At 37.5% G+C, this 15,226-nt stretch overlaps 1 protein-coding gene across 5 annotated transcripts in view; it reads left to right on the top strand.

Moving 5' to 3' along the window:
• Positions 1-15,226, top strand: part of SMAD2 (SMAD family member 2) — a 97,696-nt gene that overhangs the window by 23,009 nt on the left and 59,461 nt on the right. For all 5 annotated transcript variants that reach the window (XM_059894514.1, XM_059894513.1, XM_059894516.1 and 2 more), the window contains one exon: positions 4,084-4,372. In XM_059894514.1, the coding sequence (XP_059750497.1) occupies positions 4,137-4,372 (236 nt within the window). In that variant the 5' untranslated portion in view covers positions 4,084-4,136. The remainder of the gene's footprint in view (positions 1-4,083; positions 4,373-15,226) is intronic.

Raw genomic sequence — 15,226 nt, 5'->3', positions numbered from 1 at the left:
GACATCCTTGTCTTATTCTCACTTATAAGGGAAAGGGACTTAATGTTTCATCATTAGATATGTTGCTAGCTTTAGGTTTTTCATAGATGTCGTTTTCCAGAATGAAGAACTTCTTCCCCTTTTCTATTTCTAGTTCTCTGAGAGTTTTTAATCATGGATAGATACTAAATTAACATTGTCAAATGCTTTTTTTCCCCTTGCATCAGTTAAGAGAATCATAAGGATTTTCTCCTGTATACTGTAAATGAGGTGCTTGATTTTTTTTTTTTTTTTTTTTTTAACTGTTAAACCAGTTTTGCTCCTTGGGATAAACCCCACTTGGTGATGATGTATTATTTTTTCTACGTATGTTACTGGGTGTGATTTGCTAATATTTTGTTAAGGATTTTTCCTTCTAGTAGTAGCAGACCTTTGCTTTGTATTAGTGCAGGATCTTGGGCCAAAGACAGTTTCTTGCTCCTGGCCCGTTGTCATATCGATAGCTTTGCTTTCTATTCATTCCTTAGCATCAGGGTATGTTTGTCTGCCACTGGTGGTGGCAGTGTTTCCTGCCTTCCTCTAAGGGTAGACTGTGGTTATGTTACATGGTGAAAGGCTTGTTTGTATGTGGGAGTGGGGCAAATAGGTTCTGCTCCCCCCACCCTCCCAAGTAGTACACAGCTTTTGCTTTACTCTTCCCTTTCAGGCAGGGAAACTTTCCTTGGGCCCTGGGTGTGGGAGGCTTTCCTGCATCTCCTCTCCTGGTTGAAGGCTTTTGCTTCATGTTAGGTGCCACTTAAAGGGGAGGAGCTCTCTCCCTTCTCTTGCCCCATGCCATTCTTTTTCAAGAGAACTCATTTGCGAGCCTTTGAAAAGAGCTTGTGAAGGACTGCAGATTCCCCTTTTGTCTGGGTTTTCCAGGGATTCTTAACTGCCATCCTAGCTGACACTCAGCCATTATCTTTATTTTTATCTTTAATATTCAGCAGATTGACTACTGTATGTTTCCTTTCCATCTGTGGGTTGATATCTGCCATCATTTTTGAAATGTTTTTGGCCATTATCTCTTCTTAAGCTTTTTCTGCCCCATTCTCTCTTTCATCTCCTTCTGGGACCCCAATTACACTCCACTTAAACCCCAATTGACATTTGGTCTTGGATGTTCTGGGATTTTTTCCACACTTTTTTTTTCTCTTCATGTTTCAATCTGGGCATTTTAATTTGGCCTGTCTTCACATTCAGAGCTTATTTCTGTCTGTTTTTAAATCCATCTAAAGAAATCTTTAATTTCTGATATTGTATTTTTCATTTTTAATGTTTCCCTGTGATCTTTTTTTTATAGCTTCAATGTCTGTGATTAAATTCTCCATTTCATTATTCATGTCGTCTTTCTTTTCCATCAGTTTTCATCATAGTTATTTTAAAGTATGTCTGATAATCCCCAAATCTAGGCCCTCTCTGATCTGATTATATTAGTACTTTCATCTTTTGACTTTGGTTTGCTACTCTCTCTGTCTTGTAATTTTTGATTGAATGCTGATTGTTTGTGTAAAATCAGTACAGGTTGAAGTATATATTATCTACTTCCCCAAAATGGCCCATCATTTCTTGTGGGGCTAAGTCAACAAGATGTGTGCATAGTCAGCTAGTTCTGGGCTTATTTGCAACTTTATTTTGATTAATTCAAGTGTTTTGAGAGTAGGATTAAGACTTTACTTTCTGCAATATTTGTTGTCTTAGTGTAATTTCAGTTATCTCTTTATGCTTTGTATCTGAGCCATCAGCTTTCTGAACCGTGGGTGATTTCTCTGCTTTACAGCCTAGCTGCTGGTTTCCTGGTCATTCTGGAGTTCTTTTTGTTCTCTAGTCTTACCCCAGGTTTTTGTGCCTAGTGAGATCTCTCTGTATGAGTAATACCTTCCAGTGCTTTCTCTCAGCAATCCTTTCCTACCCCAGCCTTGGTAGTTCAATTTCCAGAGTATCTGCATGGAAGTTTCTGTCTCAGTTCTCTTGTCCCACCTCCGCCCTTGGCAGCTGAATGTCTGGAGTCTCTTGGATTGATTTCTCTCACATCTCACCACCACCCCCCACCGCGCCCCCAACCACCTCCTCAGGGCATTTGAGGAAGACCCTAAGCTTCTTAGGCTATCTCTTAGCTTTCCTGCCCTGTCTTCCAACCTTTGCCATATTTTGGCCAGCTTGGTGCAGATCTGTGGGATTGAGTGGTTGAGTGGTGCAGACTTGCTCTGTGGAATCCTTGGAATTCTAATATGTCTTGTCAGCCTACATGTTACTGTTAAAATGTACTAAAATTTAGGCTGATTTCTCCTTACCTTCACTGTGGTGGGATTATTCCTCCTTAGCCACTCCACCAGGAAAGAGACCATCTGTGGGCTCCTCTTCTATCAAGACTCAAAACTTTCTGGAATTTAGTTTCACTTAGGTTACTTTGCATCTTAAACTTTCTGATGGGTTCAGAAAAACCATGATTTTATAGCTTTTCTGTCTTGTTTTGATAGTTAGGGTGAAAGTGATGGTCTACTGTGACTCTATACCTCCTGATTAGAAGTGGAACTCCTTCATGGAATACTTCCTGATTTATAATCTGGCAAATACCTGATAAAGTTTGTTATTTCACTTCACCCTAGCTGATTTTCTACTGTATTTCTCAGAGCTGGTTTTCGAAATGTTTTCCATTCTTCTCAAATCTGAACTCTCCAGTTCTGTCCTCAAGGGTAAATTATCTTATCTCTTACTTTGAGATTAAAGCCATTGACATTAAATTTTAATTGGGCTGGTGGAGGGTGTGGGAAGAATTTGTAGTAGGTGCTTAGGAAACTAGGCAAATGAAAAACTAACATAATTAGCTCTGGGGAAAGGAAAGAGTTGTATAAAAAGGGAAACATGATTATACAGTAGTTAACTACTAATCTCATCAGGTACAAAACTACCTGGGAGATAATTATTTTTAAGGTTGGAGGAAAGCAAGTGGTTGTGGTATAAATCCTCATTTTCTGTAGAAAAATCGATAGGTATCTCTAAACTTGCTATTTCAAGGGATACCATTACTGAGGTATAAATAGCAAGAATAAAAGTTAAAAGATTCTCTTGGTGTGAGAAGAGGAGCTATACTTGACTTTACTCCCTATGCATGTTGTTACTTAGATATAAATGAAAATATTTTTTAAAAGAGGTTTAATTAAAAGTCTTCTCAAGGGGTGGTAAAAGTGAACCAAATCTTTTTTTCACAGACTCTCTTTACCTTTATTTCTTTATTTTTATATTTTTTAACTTTTTTTTTTCTTTGGCTGCGTTGGGTCTTTGTTGCTGTGCGTGGGCTTTCTCTAGTTGTGGCGAGTGGGGGCTACTCTTCGTTGCAGTGTGCGGGCTTCTCAGTACGGTGGCTTCTCGTGTTGCAGAGCATGGGCTCTAGGTGCACAAGCGTCAGTAGTTGTGGCGCACGGGTTTAGTTGCTCCGCGGCATGTGGGATCTTCCCGGACTCAGGGCTCGAACCCGTGTCCCCTGCATTTGCAGGCAGATTCTTAACCACTGCACCACCGGGGAAGTCCCTATGTCTTTATTCTTCTTGTTTACTTCACACTTCATGCCTTTTCCCTTGTTATAACTTTACATTTTACTTTATGATACTTGGTTATGAAACTTTAAAACTTTGGGGATATTGAGCTTGTAAATTTTTAAAAATATTTTTGTTACGTGTTTTGAGAATAGATTGAAATTCTAAAAAGTGAGGAAAACTTTCTTTTGGTGAAGATATTTTATTGATACTATTAAAAGTTAAAAATAAAGTAGTATGGGTAGTGATAAACTTGTCCAGTGTTGATAAAGATAAAAGATGTTACTTGCAAAATTATTATATTTGTCTACTTATAACACTGTCTTGTTTTTAGAAGGATTTGTTTCCACAGTTCATTTAAATTAGTAAAGTCATTTTCAGGGGTGAAAAAGATAACTTCTGAGTGTCTGTTGTGAAAGAAATAATTTGAATTTCTATTGCATTCTGTAATTTGCTTTTGATACTGTGTTGAAACAAGTAGTTGATTGTAAAGTTAGCCTCTAAATTATCCTTTCCATATCTTTTCTAGGTTAGATTAAGGAGGATATTTTCTTAGAGTGGATCGCTGCCTTTGGTAAGAACATGTCGTCCATCTTGCCATTCACTCCACCAGTTGTGAAGAGACTGCTGGGATGGAAAAAATCAGCTGGTGGATCTGGAGGAGCAGGTGGTGGAGAGCAGAATGGACAGGAAGAAAAGTGGTGTGAGAAAGCAGTTAAAAGTTTGGTGAAGAAGCTAAAGAAAACAGGACGATTAGATGAGCTTGAGAAAGCCATCACCACTCAAAATTGTAATACTAAATGTGTTACCATACCAAGGTAAGTGTTGTTAGATCAGGAATTTGATGGACAAACTGTTGAAAATTGCTTAAAGGAATCTGAAGGGAAGTTATTGAAATTTTGTTACTTTCAAGTGACCTGTCAATAGTGATTTTTAAAATATGACAGCTATTTTTAACCTGTCATATTAATTTTGTTTGACTCATTAAGACTTGTTTATTTTACAAAGCATTTTCTTGAACAGTGAGAAGGTTTAATCAACCAAAATAAAATACTTAGATTGTATTTTTATCTTCACTGTCTTTATTTACCTTCATTGCCTAAATACTTCATTGTATGTTATCCTAATTTCTGTGATTGAATGACATTTGAATAAAGATTCAAAGATTTTTCTATCATTAGTGCCGTAGTGACTGACAGTTTTCTTCTCCCTTGGTCAGAACTTCAGTAAGGAGTTAACAGAGGCTGCTAACATTGTGATGAATTTTATATAGTTTTTGCTTGAGTTGCAGCATTACTTCTAACAAAGAACGGTATGTGAGACAGCTTCCTAGGTGTCATAGGTGGTCAGAACCTGTCTTGAAGACCTACCTCTTGTATTAGAAGGACCTATTACTTAAGAGGTTGAAGTTTTATTAGTGTAAATTTAATCATTTACAGATCAGTACCACTGTCAGAAATACTGTTTTGTTTTTGTTTTTTTTTAAATTTATTTATTTATATATTTATGGCTGTGTTGGGTCTTTGTTTCTGTGCGTGGGCTTTCTCCAGTTGCGGCAAGCGGGGGCCACTCTTCATCGCGGTGCGCGGGCCTCTCACTATCGCAGCCTCTCTTGTTGCGGAGCACAGGCTCCAGACGCGCAGGCTCAGTAATTGTGGCTCACAGGCCCAGTTGCTCCGTGGCATGTGGGATCTTCCCAGACCAGGGCTCGAACCCGTGTCCCCTGCATTGGCAGGCAGATTCTCAACCACTGCGCCGCCACCAGGGAAGCCCAGAAATACTGTTTTTTAAAATAAAGTAGCAAGTGGTTTTTAAGTGTTGTAATGTGTACTACTATAGTTGTGCACATTACAGGGTTTGCGGGAGTGTCAGTTTATAGCATTTTCTAAAAATGATTGTTTTCGGTGTCATACACATAGGCTAGCATATGGCACGTAAAACCATTCTACTTGACACGTTTCTAATGAGTTTTGGGAAATACACTCTGGATGCTTGTTGATAATAGATCCTAATAACACCAGCGTGTCTGCTTGCAAATACTAACAGTAGAATGTTTCCTCCCTTGTTTGGTAGGTTAATTATCCATTTCTTTTACCTCACTTGTTTCATGTATTTCTTAAATAAGAGTCACTTTTCCTGGTTTATTCTTTCGTTTTAGAAGTGTTTATGAATGCCTGCTGTGTACAAGGCACTGGTTTTAAGCACATGGGATAGATACAGTATGAACAAAACTCAAAGTTCCTGCCCTCCTCAGGGATAGATGTACACAGTAAACAAGTGGACAATTAATCTAATTTGAGATGGTAATGAGTACAAAGAAAACGACGACTGAGGGGTAAAACTGCTTTGGATGGGATTGTGACACTTAAGCTGAGCTTTGAGAAGTAGCAGCTAGCTGAGGGAGGTCTTCTAGGCAGAGGAAGGAGTGAGTGTAAAGATGCCAAGTCAGGACATAGCTTATTGTATTGGAGGACTTAACTGTATCGCAGTAGAGATGGAGTGATACAAAATGAGTACAAAACTTGGAAAGGGTCAGATCATAGAGGGCATCGTAGGGCAGTTTGAATTTTAGTGTCAGTGTAATAGAAAGCAAATAAGATTTTTAAGTGGATTTTCAGATTTTAATCCATTTTTAAAGAATTTTTTACATTTATATTTTTACAAAGATCATTCTGGCTGCCGGACACACGTGGTTGGGGCTGGGGGTGGGTAGTGGTGTAGTGGTGTGTGTGTGCACATGTGTGTGTAGTAGACTGGTATGGTATAGTGGTCTGCAAGCGGGGAAATCAGGAGGCTATTGAAGCAGTCCAAAATAGAAATGCCAGAGGTTGGGCTGGCATGGAGGCTGTGCTGCCACCGGAAGTGGATGGATTTGGTTGGAAGTTGAACTGACAGGACTTGCTGATGAATTGGTTAAGAATAAGTCAAGTTTTTTGTGTTCATTTTTCATTGTATAGTGCCTGGTATTTCAGTTCAGTAAACATTTATAAACATACAGTCTTTGCTCTTGAGTTGCTTACTTCCTAGTAAGGGAGGTAAACTTTAAAAAATAAGAAAGATAATTTCATAATGTGCAGGAGGTGTTCTGAAAGCTGTATGCTTAGGGAGCTGTGTCCAAAGTGGGGACCCTTCCCTCCTCTGTGGCTTGTAGAAAATTTCCTCCTGGAGAAATATTGGTGCCTGAGTTGGGTGGAGGTAAAGGAGGAATTTAGTCAGGAGAAGCTCCGTTCATCCAGAGTGACCCTGGGGTGTTGAGAGGACTGGTGATGGGGGTCCTGGGAGTGTCAGGTGGGAGGTGGGATATGGCAGGACTCAGAGGCTGTGTAGTAGTGAGGAAGCACCACATCCTGCGCTGGGGGGTTCACACTGAACATGAGTGTGATTGGGTGATGGGGGAGTTGTCAAAGAGTCTTAGGTAAAGAAGTGAGGAAAATGGTTGTGAGACTGTCAAGAGTGGAGACAGGGAGACCAGTTAGTATGTTTTCTCCTCATCCAAGGGAGCTGTGTGATCCAGGAAGACAGGGGGCCATGCTTTTGCACAGCTTCATCTAGGGCTCCGGTGCCAGTGCAGTGAGGTTGTTGGCAGAACAGAACTGAGAGGAGAGTCATGCAGTCCTGTCTCTTAAGGAGATACAGTAGGAAGCAGCCTCATGATTGAAATGTATAGACCTTCTATTTAAACTGTGGAAGTCCCTTTAGTCGAATTTCTTTTCCTTATTTTCCAGTCTTCGTTTTACAGTCTAGTTTTTAGAGATTTTTTTTTTCATATTCTAGGGCTTTTTCATCATTTAAAGATTTTTTTCCCCGCACTTTTACCTGAGTAATGAAAGTGAAGTGGCGCTTGTCCAGTATCTTGTTTTTCACTCTTTAGAAGTTCCTTGAAGCTTAGGAACTTGCTTGTCTAATTTGGTGGTCTTTTTTTTCTAATATTTCAAGAAATGTAGATTTGTTAATATTGGCTGTTTATCAAAAAACTTAAGTTTCTTGCACTATATTTTGGAGCCATATATTTTATAAAGTTTGTTTTTAATAATAGAACAGTTATATTGTGTCAGATTATTAGTCATCTCTTAACTACTAAATGTATTTAAACATTCAGTCAATTCTTAATTATATAGACCTGTAAAAGGTGGGGAATGGGTGTGGAAAGGGTCCATTATGGAGGAATCCGAACCATAGCTTAAACAAAATTATTTAAAATGTAATACATGGTGGATTTACTGTAAGCTTATTAACTTAAAATTGCAAATAAGTTGTCAATAAAATACCTTAAGGTATTGATGTATTCATCATGTATTAATGAACATGAAACATAAATTACTTAATTTTTTAAAATGACAAATGTTTTCTGTTAAGAAAAACCTGTTTCATTGACTCTTCTTAACAGTTTCCTTTCCTCCAACCCCCATCTTCTAATGTTAGAGTGGGACTAAATTGCAGATAGAAACATAGTCCTGACTTTATGTCCCTCCCATCCCCCTCACATAATTAACTCTGCCTTCATCGCTTTGTCTCCGAAGGGATAGAAGCTACTACCCATATGTGTCACTGCTTCCTTCTTACTGTTTTATGTGGTGACACAAAGTGATTCATGGGTAGATCTTAACCTATTAAGCTACAATGAGCTGAATAGGATAAAGTTTCATGAAGCTTTTCCATCTCAATTTTTTGAGACTAACAAATGGAGGACAACTCAGTCATAAAATCAGAATGGCAATTGATATTTAGGTAATGAATCAGTCAGAAGAAGAAAAAATGACTTTCAGTGCATTTAATCTACAGTAAAGCAAAATCCAAACAGCAGTGGGGATGGAGAGCTTGTAAAGTTTAAAACAAGTGGCTGTGAGGTCTGAAATGCCAATTTGATAATATCCATTGTACATAAATGTGTAAGAATGAAGAATTTATTTTCATAAACATAAATTATAAGGGCTTTCCTAAGGTGGTACTTTGACCATATAATTACATTTTGATCTTTCATCTTAAGGAAATAATCAGGAATATGGTCCAAGATTTCTGGTGTTCATTTCAGCATTGTTTATAATAGCAAAGAATTAGAGAAACCCAATCCTAACCCACAGTTTCCTTAACTCTAATAATAAAGGAAACTTACCCAACTCATTTTATACCAGAATTGAAAATGAATAGTAAAAGTAAAGTTTATATCAATCTTACTCATAAAAACAAATGCAAAAATTATAAATGAAAAAGCTTGAATTATAAAAACAAAACCACAAAATCATGACTAGGTAAGGTTTATTGCAGGAATGCTAGTATGATTCACCTACAGGAAATCCATTAATATAAGATACTCTGTATTTATATTTATGAACACTCTGATCTTGGTGGATCTAGAAAGAGCTTTCTATAAAATTCAGTATTCATGTTAACAAATTAGAAATAGGAATTTTCTTAACTTGATAAAGCAGTACTTCCAAAAATGTTAATACTTAATCTTGAAACTTTAGAGAAATACATCAAATTGTTAATAGTGATTATTTATGGATTACCTAAAAAAAGAAATGTCCTGTAATTTTTCCCTAATATTTATCTATGAAAGTATGTTTTACTTTTGCAGTCAGCATAATTAAATGGTTTTTTTTATGGTTTGTTTTACTTTATTATTTTTTTAATAATTTTTAAAAATTTATTTTTATTTATTTTTTGACTGCGTTGGGTCTTTGTTGCTGCGCGCGGGCTTTCTCTAGTTGTGGTGAGCCAGGGCTACTCTTTGTCGCGGTGTGTGGGCTTCTCATTGCGGTGGCTTCTCTTGTTGCGGGGCACGGGCTCTAGGCGTGCGGGCTTCAGTAGTTGTGGTTCACGGGCTTAGTTGCTCCGCGGCATGTGGGATCTTCCCGGACCAGGGCTCGAACCTGTGTCCCTTGCATTGGCAGGCAGATTCTTAACCACTGCACCAGCAGGGAAGCCCAATGAAATGTTTAAAAATAACTTCTGGGCAATACTTAAGACTATTCTTGGCTTCGCTTTTTTTACCCTTTAAATTAAGTCAATTTTTCTGTTAAAGGGCAATTATATTTTCATTTTCTTAACATTCTAATAAATGTATTTATATTTTGTCCTTCGAAAAGTATGTTCCTTAAAACAAAGTAGTATATGTACATGATTCCAAATTCAAACACAGATTATACAGTGGAAAAATGTGTCCCTCCCCCTCTTGTTGTCACCCATCTCCTCACCTAGTTGTATTACTAGTGTCTTATATATCCTTACAGGATATGTTTCTTGTTAATGCTGTTACTAACATTTGGATTTTGTTTTTCATCTTCTAAATTTTTAAATATCAGAGTAATTGAAATAAACTTTATGCAGATTATCAACTTTTATTTTTGATTTTGTATTACTACCCTTTTACTTCTCTGGATAACCCAGGAAGAATTAAAGAGAAGTCTTTTAAAACCAAACTATAGTATCCTTCAGTTCTTCTTAAATTAGTGCTTTTTTGTTATTTCAGAAGGGAATAATTCTCTCTCCCTCGTTCACACATAGATATAGACTGTGTGTGTGAGGGTGTGTGTGTATGAGATAATATATATGGAATACTATGACAGAAAGAACTTTGAAGTTTGATGACTTGTTTTTGAGTCAGCTTCTTCAGTACTGATGAATGTGAATCCTGAGGCATGTGATTATACTTTTGACTGTTTCTTCATCTGTGAAACGGGTGGTACTATTTGAGTTCTTTCACTGTACTATTTTGGGGTCCTTTGAAATAATGTTAAGTTTAGTTTGTAAGCTATAAAGCACTACAGCCATGAGTATGATTTGTTTGAAATAGTCACAGATATTCCATGTCTTCATTTTCCTTCCAGGTTTTCTAAAAGAACTCACATTAAATTGTATTGTCTATCTTTGCTTAGTTAACATTTCTGCCAGACAACTATCATAATTTAGTATAACATTTATTTATAAAATCAATTCATCAAAACAATGAAACATTTTATAAATGCAAACTAGAACTTTGAGATTATCAGCCTTAGCATCCAACTTGTCATTTTCTTTCTATATGTTCTGTGTATAAGTTGTGAAGGCGCTTGTAATGAGCACTTCACTATGGTCCTGTGAAACACAATTTGAAAGACGCTTTGCTAAGACCCTTAACCTTTATCTGGTGCCTACATTTACAGTTCTTTTTTATTGAGGGAGCTCATGCTCTAGGACTCTGGTATTCAGAGCCCTTTTGTGTATATGATATATTCTTCTGTAGGGCATTTTTATCATTTACCTGATCAGGGAAAACATCCACCTGCCCTAGAACCTAGGTTCCTTTATAAAATTATAGGATTATTACCCAGATTAATTAATATCTATAATTTTAAATTTAACGCTCGATGCAACAAGCGTCATCCCCACTTTTCTTGTCCCATTCACGTAACGTATTGGCTTTAAAGAATTCATTTCTCAACTTAGAATCAACCTAGCTAAAATAATAAGCATTTAAAAAATTATAACCATCTTTTATTTTCTCAACATCTTTGGTCTCTTTCCAGTCTTATCTGGAACCATTCCAGCTTGCCCAGACTATGTGACTAACCACATTCTAGGAAGATCATTATTATTGGGGACAACATTGAACTATATTGTTTGCTCCTTCTCCTGCCTGTCTTGTAGTAGAGTGTTTCCAGGCCTATGTCGTCCCCGCTGGTGATACGAGTAAATGTACCACTACCATCTAAGGCAGGGGTCCCCAACCCCCGGGCCATGGACTGGTACCGGTCCATGGCCTGTTAGGAACCGGGCCGCACAGCAGGAGGTGAGTGGCGGGCGAGTGAGCTAAGCTTCATCTGTATTTACAGCTGCTCCCCGTCGCTCGTGTTACCGCCTGAGCTCCGCCTCCTGTCAGATCAGCGGGCGGCATTAGATTTTCATAGGAGCGGGAACCCTACTGTGAACTGCGCCTGTAAGGTATGTAGGTTGTGTGCTCCTTATGAGAATCTAATGCCTGATGATCTGAGGTGGGGCTGAGGCGGTGCTAGGGAGCGGCTGCAAATACAAATTATCATTAGCAGAGAGGTTTGACTGCACAGAGACCATAATAAATTGCTTGCAGACTCATATCAAAACCCTATCAGTGAGTGTCAAGTGAAAACAAGCTCAGGGCTCCCACTGATTCTGCATTATGGTGAGTTGTATAATTATTTCATTTTATATTACAGTGTAACAATAATAGAAATAAAGTGCCCAGTAAACGTAATGCGCTTGAATCATCCTGAAAACAGCTCCCCCACCCCCCCACCCCGGTCTGTGGGAAAATTGTCTTCCACACAGTGGTCCCTGGTGCCAAAAAGGTTGGGGACCACTGATCTAAGGGACCTGAAATTGACAGTACCACACATAGACTGTGAAGATGGAAACTAGTAGTAAAACACCAGTTTAGGATATTCTTCAATCTTGTGTTAAATCTTACCTGGTAATTGGACTGAAATGACTGGGTCCACATGTCTCTTATGCTCTGTTCTTTACATTCTTTTTGTTTTTCCTCTTTCAGTTCGGATATTTTCTATTGACCTAAGTTTGAGTTTACTGCTCCGATTTTCTGCTATGTTCAGTCTTCTGTTAAACATATTCAGTAAGTTCTTAATTTAAAATACTATATTTTTCATTTTTAGTATGTTCCTTTGATATTATAGATTCTGAATCTCTATTGAAATTCTTCACCTGTTTTTTCTATTTTCCTGAATTTTCTTTAATATATTTATAGTAGTTATTTTATAGTCCCTGTCATCTCTAATATCTGGATCATCTTTAGGTCTGCTTCTGTTATTGTCTGTTCATTCTTTTGATTATCATCACATTTTCCTGCCTCTTCATGTGCTGTGTAATTTTGATTGTACGCCATATATTGCATACAAGAGAATTATAGATGCTGCAAATGATGCTTTCCCCTGTCAGGTAGATAGGCTGGATCACCTTAATCTTCTCAGGGATTGAGCTGGGTTGAGGCTTGGTTGCCATTTTAATTTGATTTAGTCTACACTGGCACGTACCTTTTCTGCAAATAAGATTCTCCTGGGATTTTGCTTAAAAGCCTGGCAGGTCTCTGTCATCCACTCCCTCAAACGCTGTGGGAGATTCACTTCTACTCTTCTTCCATAGTTTGAGTTTGGCTCTTGAGCCTCCTGATGCTTGCATTTTTAAAATCAGGCAGATGTCTTTGAGGAAGGAGAATCTTGTGATTGTCAAAAGTTTGACTGTGTTATTTTCTTCGTAGAGTTTTTCTTCCCAGACCGAGCCTGATGCTCAGCCTGTACCTAGAATCTGCAGGTGACCCGACCCCAGGGAAGGAAATGACAGACAATTGTCAGTTCACCAGAAAGTGTTCTCTCTTCTCGCAGTCTTTGTTCATTTGGATCTCATTACTTTAATAGCTCTCCATTGTCTTTGAATAAGTATTTTTTGTTATTTTTTTTCCCCTAGTTGTTGCAGTAGGGAACATTAGCCTGTTATGACCTGCTTATGTCTTACCTGGAAGCAAAATTGTAACAGCTTTTGAAAGTGGGACTCTTCTGATATTTATTCAGAGACCCGAAATCTGAGAACAACTGATTGCAAGTAACCTACACTGAGAATTGAGGTGCTATACCATTCATGCAGGACTTGCAGAAAGGATTAGCTGAGACAAGTATTGCTACAGTTAACCCATCACTGACCTCTGAGCCATGTAAATAAAATACAAGAGTTTGTGGAAGGGATCCCATGTGAAAACTTGGGAGAGAGGAGGGTATTCTGTGGCATTTCCCCTTTCTTCATCCAAATTGAGCGGCTTCAGGGAACTTCTCAGTTTGACATGAGGTTTGGGAGATAAATAGACTGGTACCTGACTGTCACCTGAAAAAGGCTAAAAAGTGAGAGAGCAGCTGGAGCTGCTCCTGCATCAGTAGAATGAAGGAAGGGCACTGTTGGAATGGTCTGCACGTTCACAGTGCAGTGCATCAAAGGTGCAAGAATTTTCCCATGGGCCAGGTGGAGTTTACTAAGGTAGTTGAAGTTGACTTGTCTTGAAAAGATCAAGAGGCTCAACTTGGAAAGTCAGAGTGACCCAAGCCAAACAGCCAGAGAAATTCCTGCAACAGGAACTAACTACAGGGAAGAGGCTGCATGTGGGCTTCTGACCTTATAAGGCTGTTCCCTCTTCCCCTAAAACCCCCTCTTTTTGATGTTCCAGAACCTACAGGGCCTTTAAAAGTAACAGAGAGCCCCGGAAGAGGTGAAGTTAGCAAAATTGAATGAGAGAATAAAGTTTTGATTTAGATCAGGGTAGTAAAATTTTAATTTCTGCCAAGAGGTTTATTGTGTTATATATATATATATATATATATATATATATATACACACATATACATATACATATATATATATATATAATCTATTTGGGTGTGACTAGAACAGCCATAGGGTCTTTTTGAAATTTAACGCAGAAAGGAGGAAAACAGTTTGACGGAAGCTTGCTTGAGGGTAATGATATGGAAAGACTCAACAAATCCAGCTTTTTAAATAAGCTGTCTATATTCTCCTTTTGAAAACTTGGGGATCCAAATTTAGTGGTGCTGGGGACAGGTAGACTATATGGGGAGAATGGAGGAATGTTACATCTGCATGAAGTATGTAGCATTTTAACAGAACTTTTTTTCTAAACAGAAACCATCTGACCATATACCTGTTAAATTATCCAATGATGCTTTATTTCCAAAGAGACAATTTTATTACAACTAGAGTCTTCTTCTATTACCATCACATTTTTTTCCCTTGAACTGTTAGTTTAATCTCTGTTCTCAAAATCCAACATTACTTTAGCTTTGCTTTTGGGTTATTATGGGAAGCACTGTGAAATGGTTGTCTTGAGACTCTTACGAAACTATGATCATGAATAGTGCTTAAATTAGAACTAAAGTATATAAGTTTTGATTAACTCCTGCATCTCAGACTTTTTTCTTTTATGAACTTAGCTTATCTTTACCGCTTTTTAACTTACGTAAGAAGAGGATATAGCTTTTCGCTAACTTAGTTTACTCCCTGTTTGCTAGGCCAGTGGGGGAGAGGAGGTTCAAGGGAGGCTATATTTGTGTTAAGGATGCTGTAAAAGTTCAGAGTCACATACTGAACAAAAATTTATAATGAAAAGTAATTTAAGTAACTTAAAATAATTTTTCCCCATAGTTATTATGTGATGGCTTATATAATTTGCATTAACTTTATGAAACATTTTAACTTCTTCATGTAAAAGCACATTGTCAACTTCAAAGTGCTATACAAATGTGAGTTAATTTTTATTTTGTAGGATGCTAATATTAAAATTGTCAGATTAAAAAACCTTTCCTTTATAAAGCAGAAACTAACACACCATTGTAACGCAATTAGATGCTTTACATCCAATAAAGCAATTTAACATCCGATAAAGATGTTTAAAAAAAAAAACACCTTATTTTACAACCAACTACAACATTATAAAAATGTGTGATTAATAAGTTGAGTTTTTACAGAACTCTATTCTGTAGTGCGATCCTTGTTTTATGTTTTATGCATTTAATTTAAGAGATTGGAATGACCATGTACTTATATTTTCTCTTAGGATTTCTTTTGTCTTTTAGGATACTATTTAATTGTTAAAAACAGAGAATATGCATTAAAATAAATTTAGAAAATCCATCAGCTAT

The sequence above is a fragment of the Balaenoptera ricei genome, chromosome 14, assembly GCF_028023285.1.
Source record: "Balaenoptera ricei isolate mBalRic1 chromosome 14, mBalRic1.hap2, whole genome shotgun sequence".
NCBI classification, from domain to species: Eukaryota; Metazoa; Chordata; class Mammalia; order Artiodactyla; family Balaenopteridae; genus Balaenoptera; species Balaenoptera ricei.
This window is presented reverse-complemented; position numbering and strand designations above follow the sequence as displayed.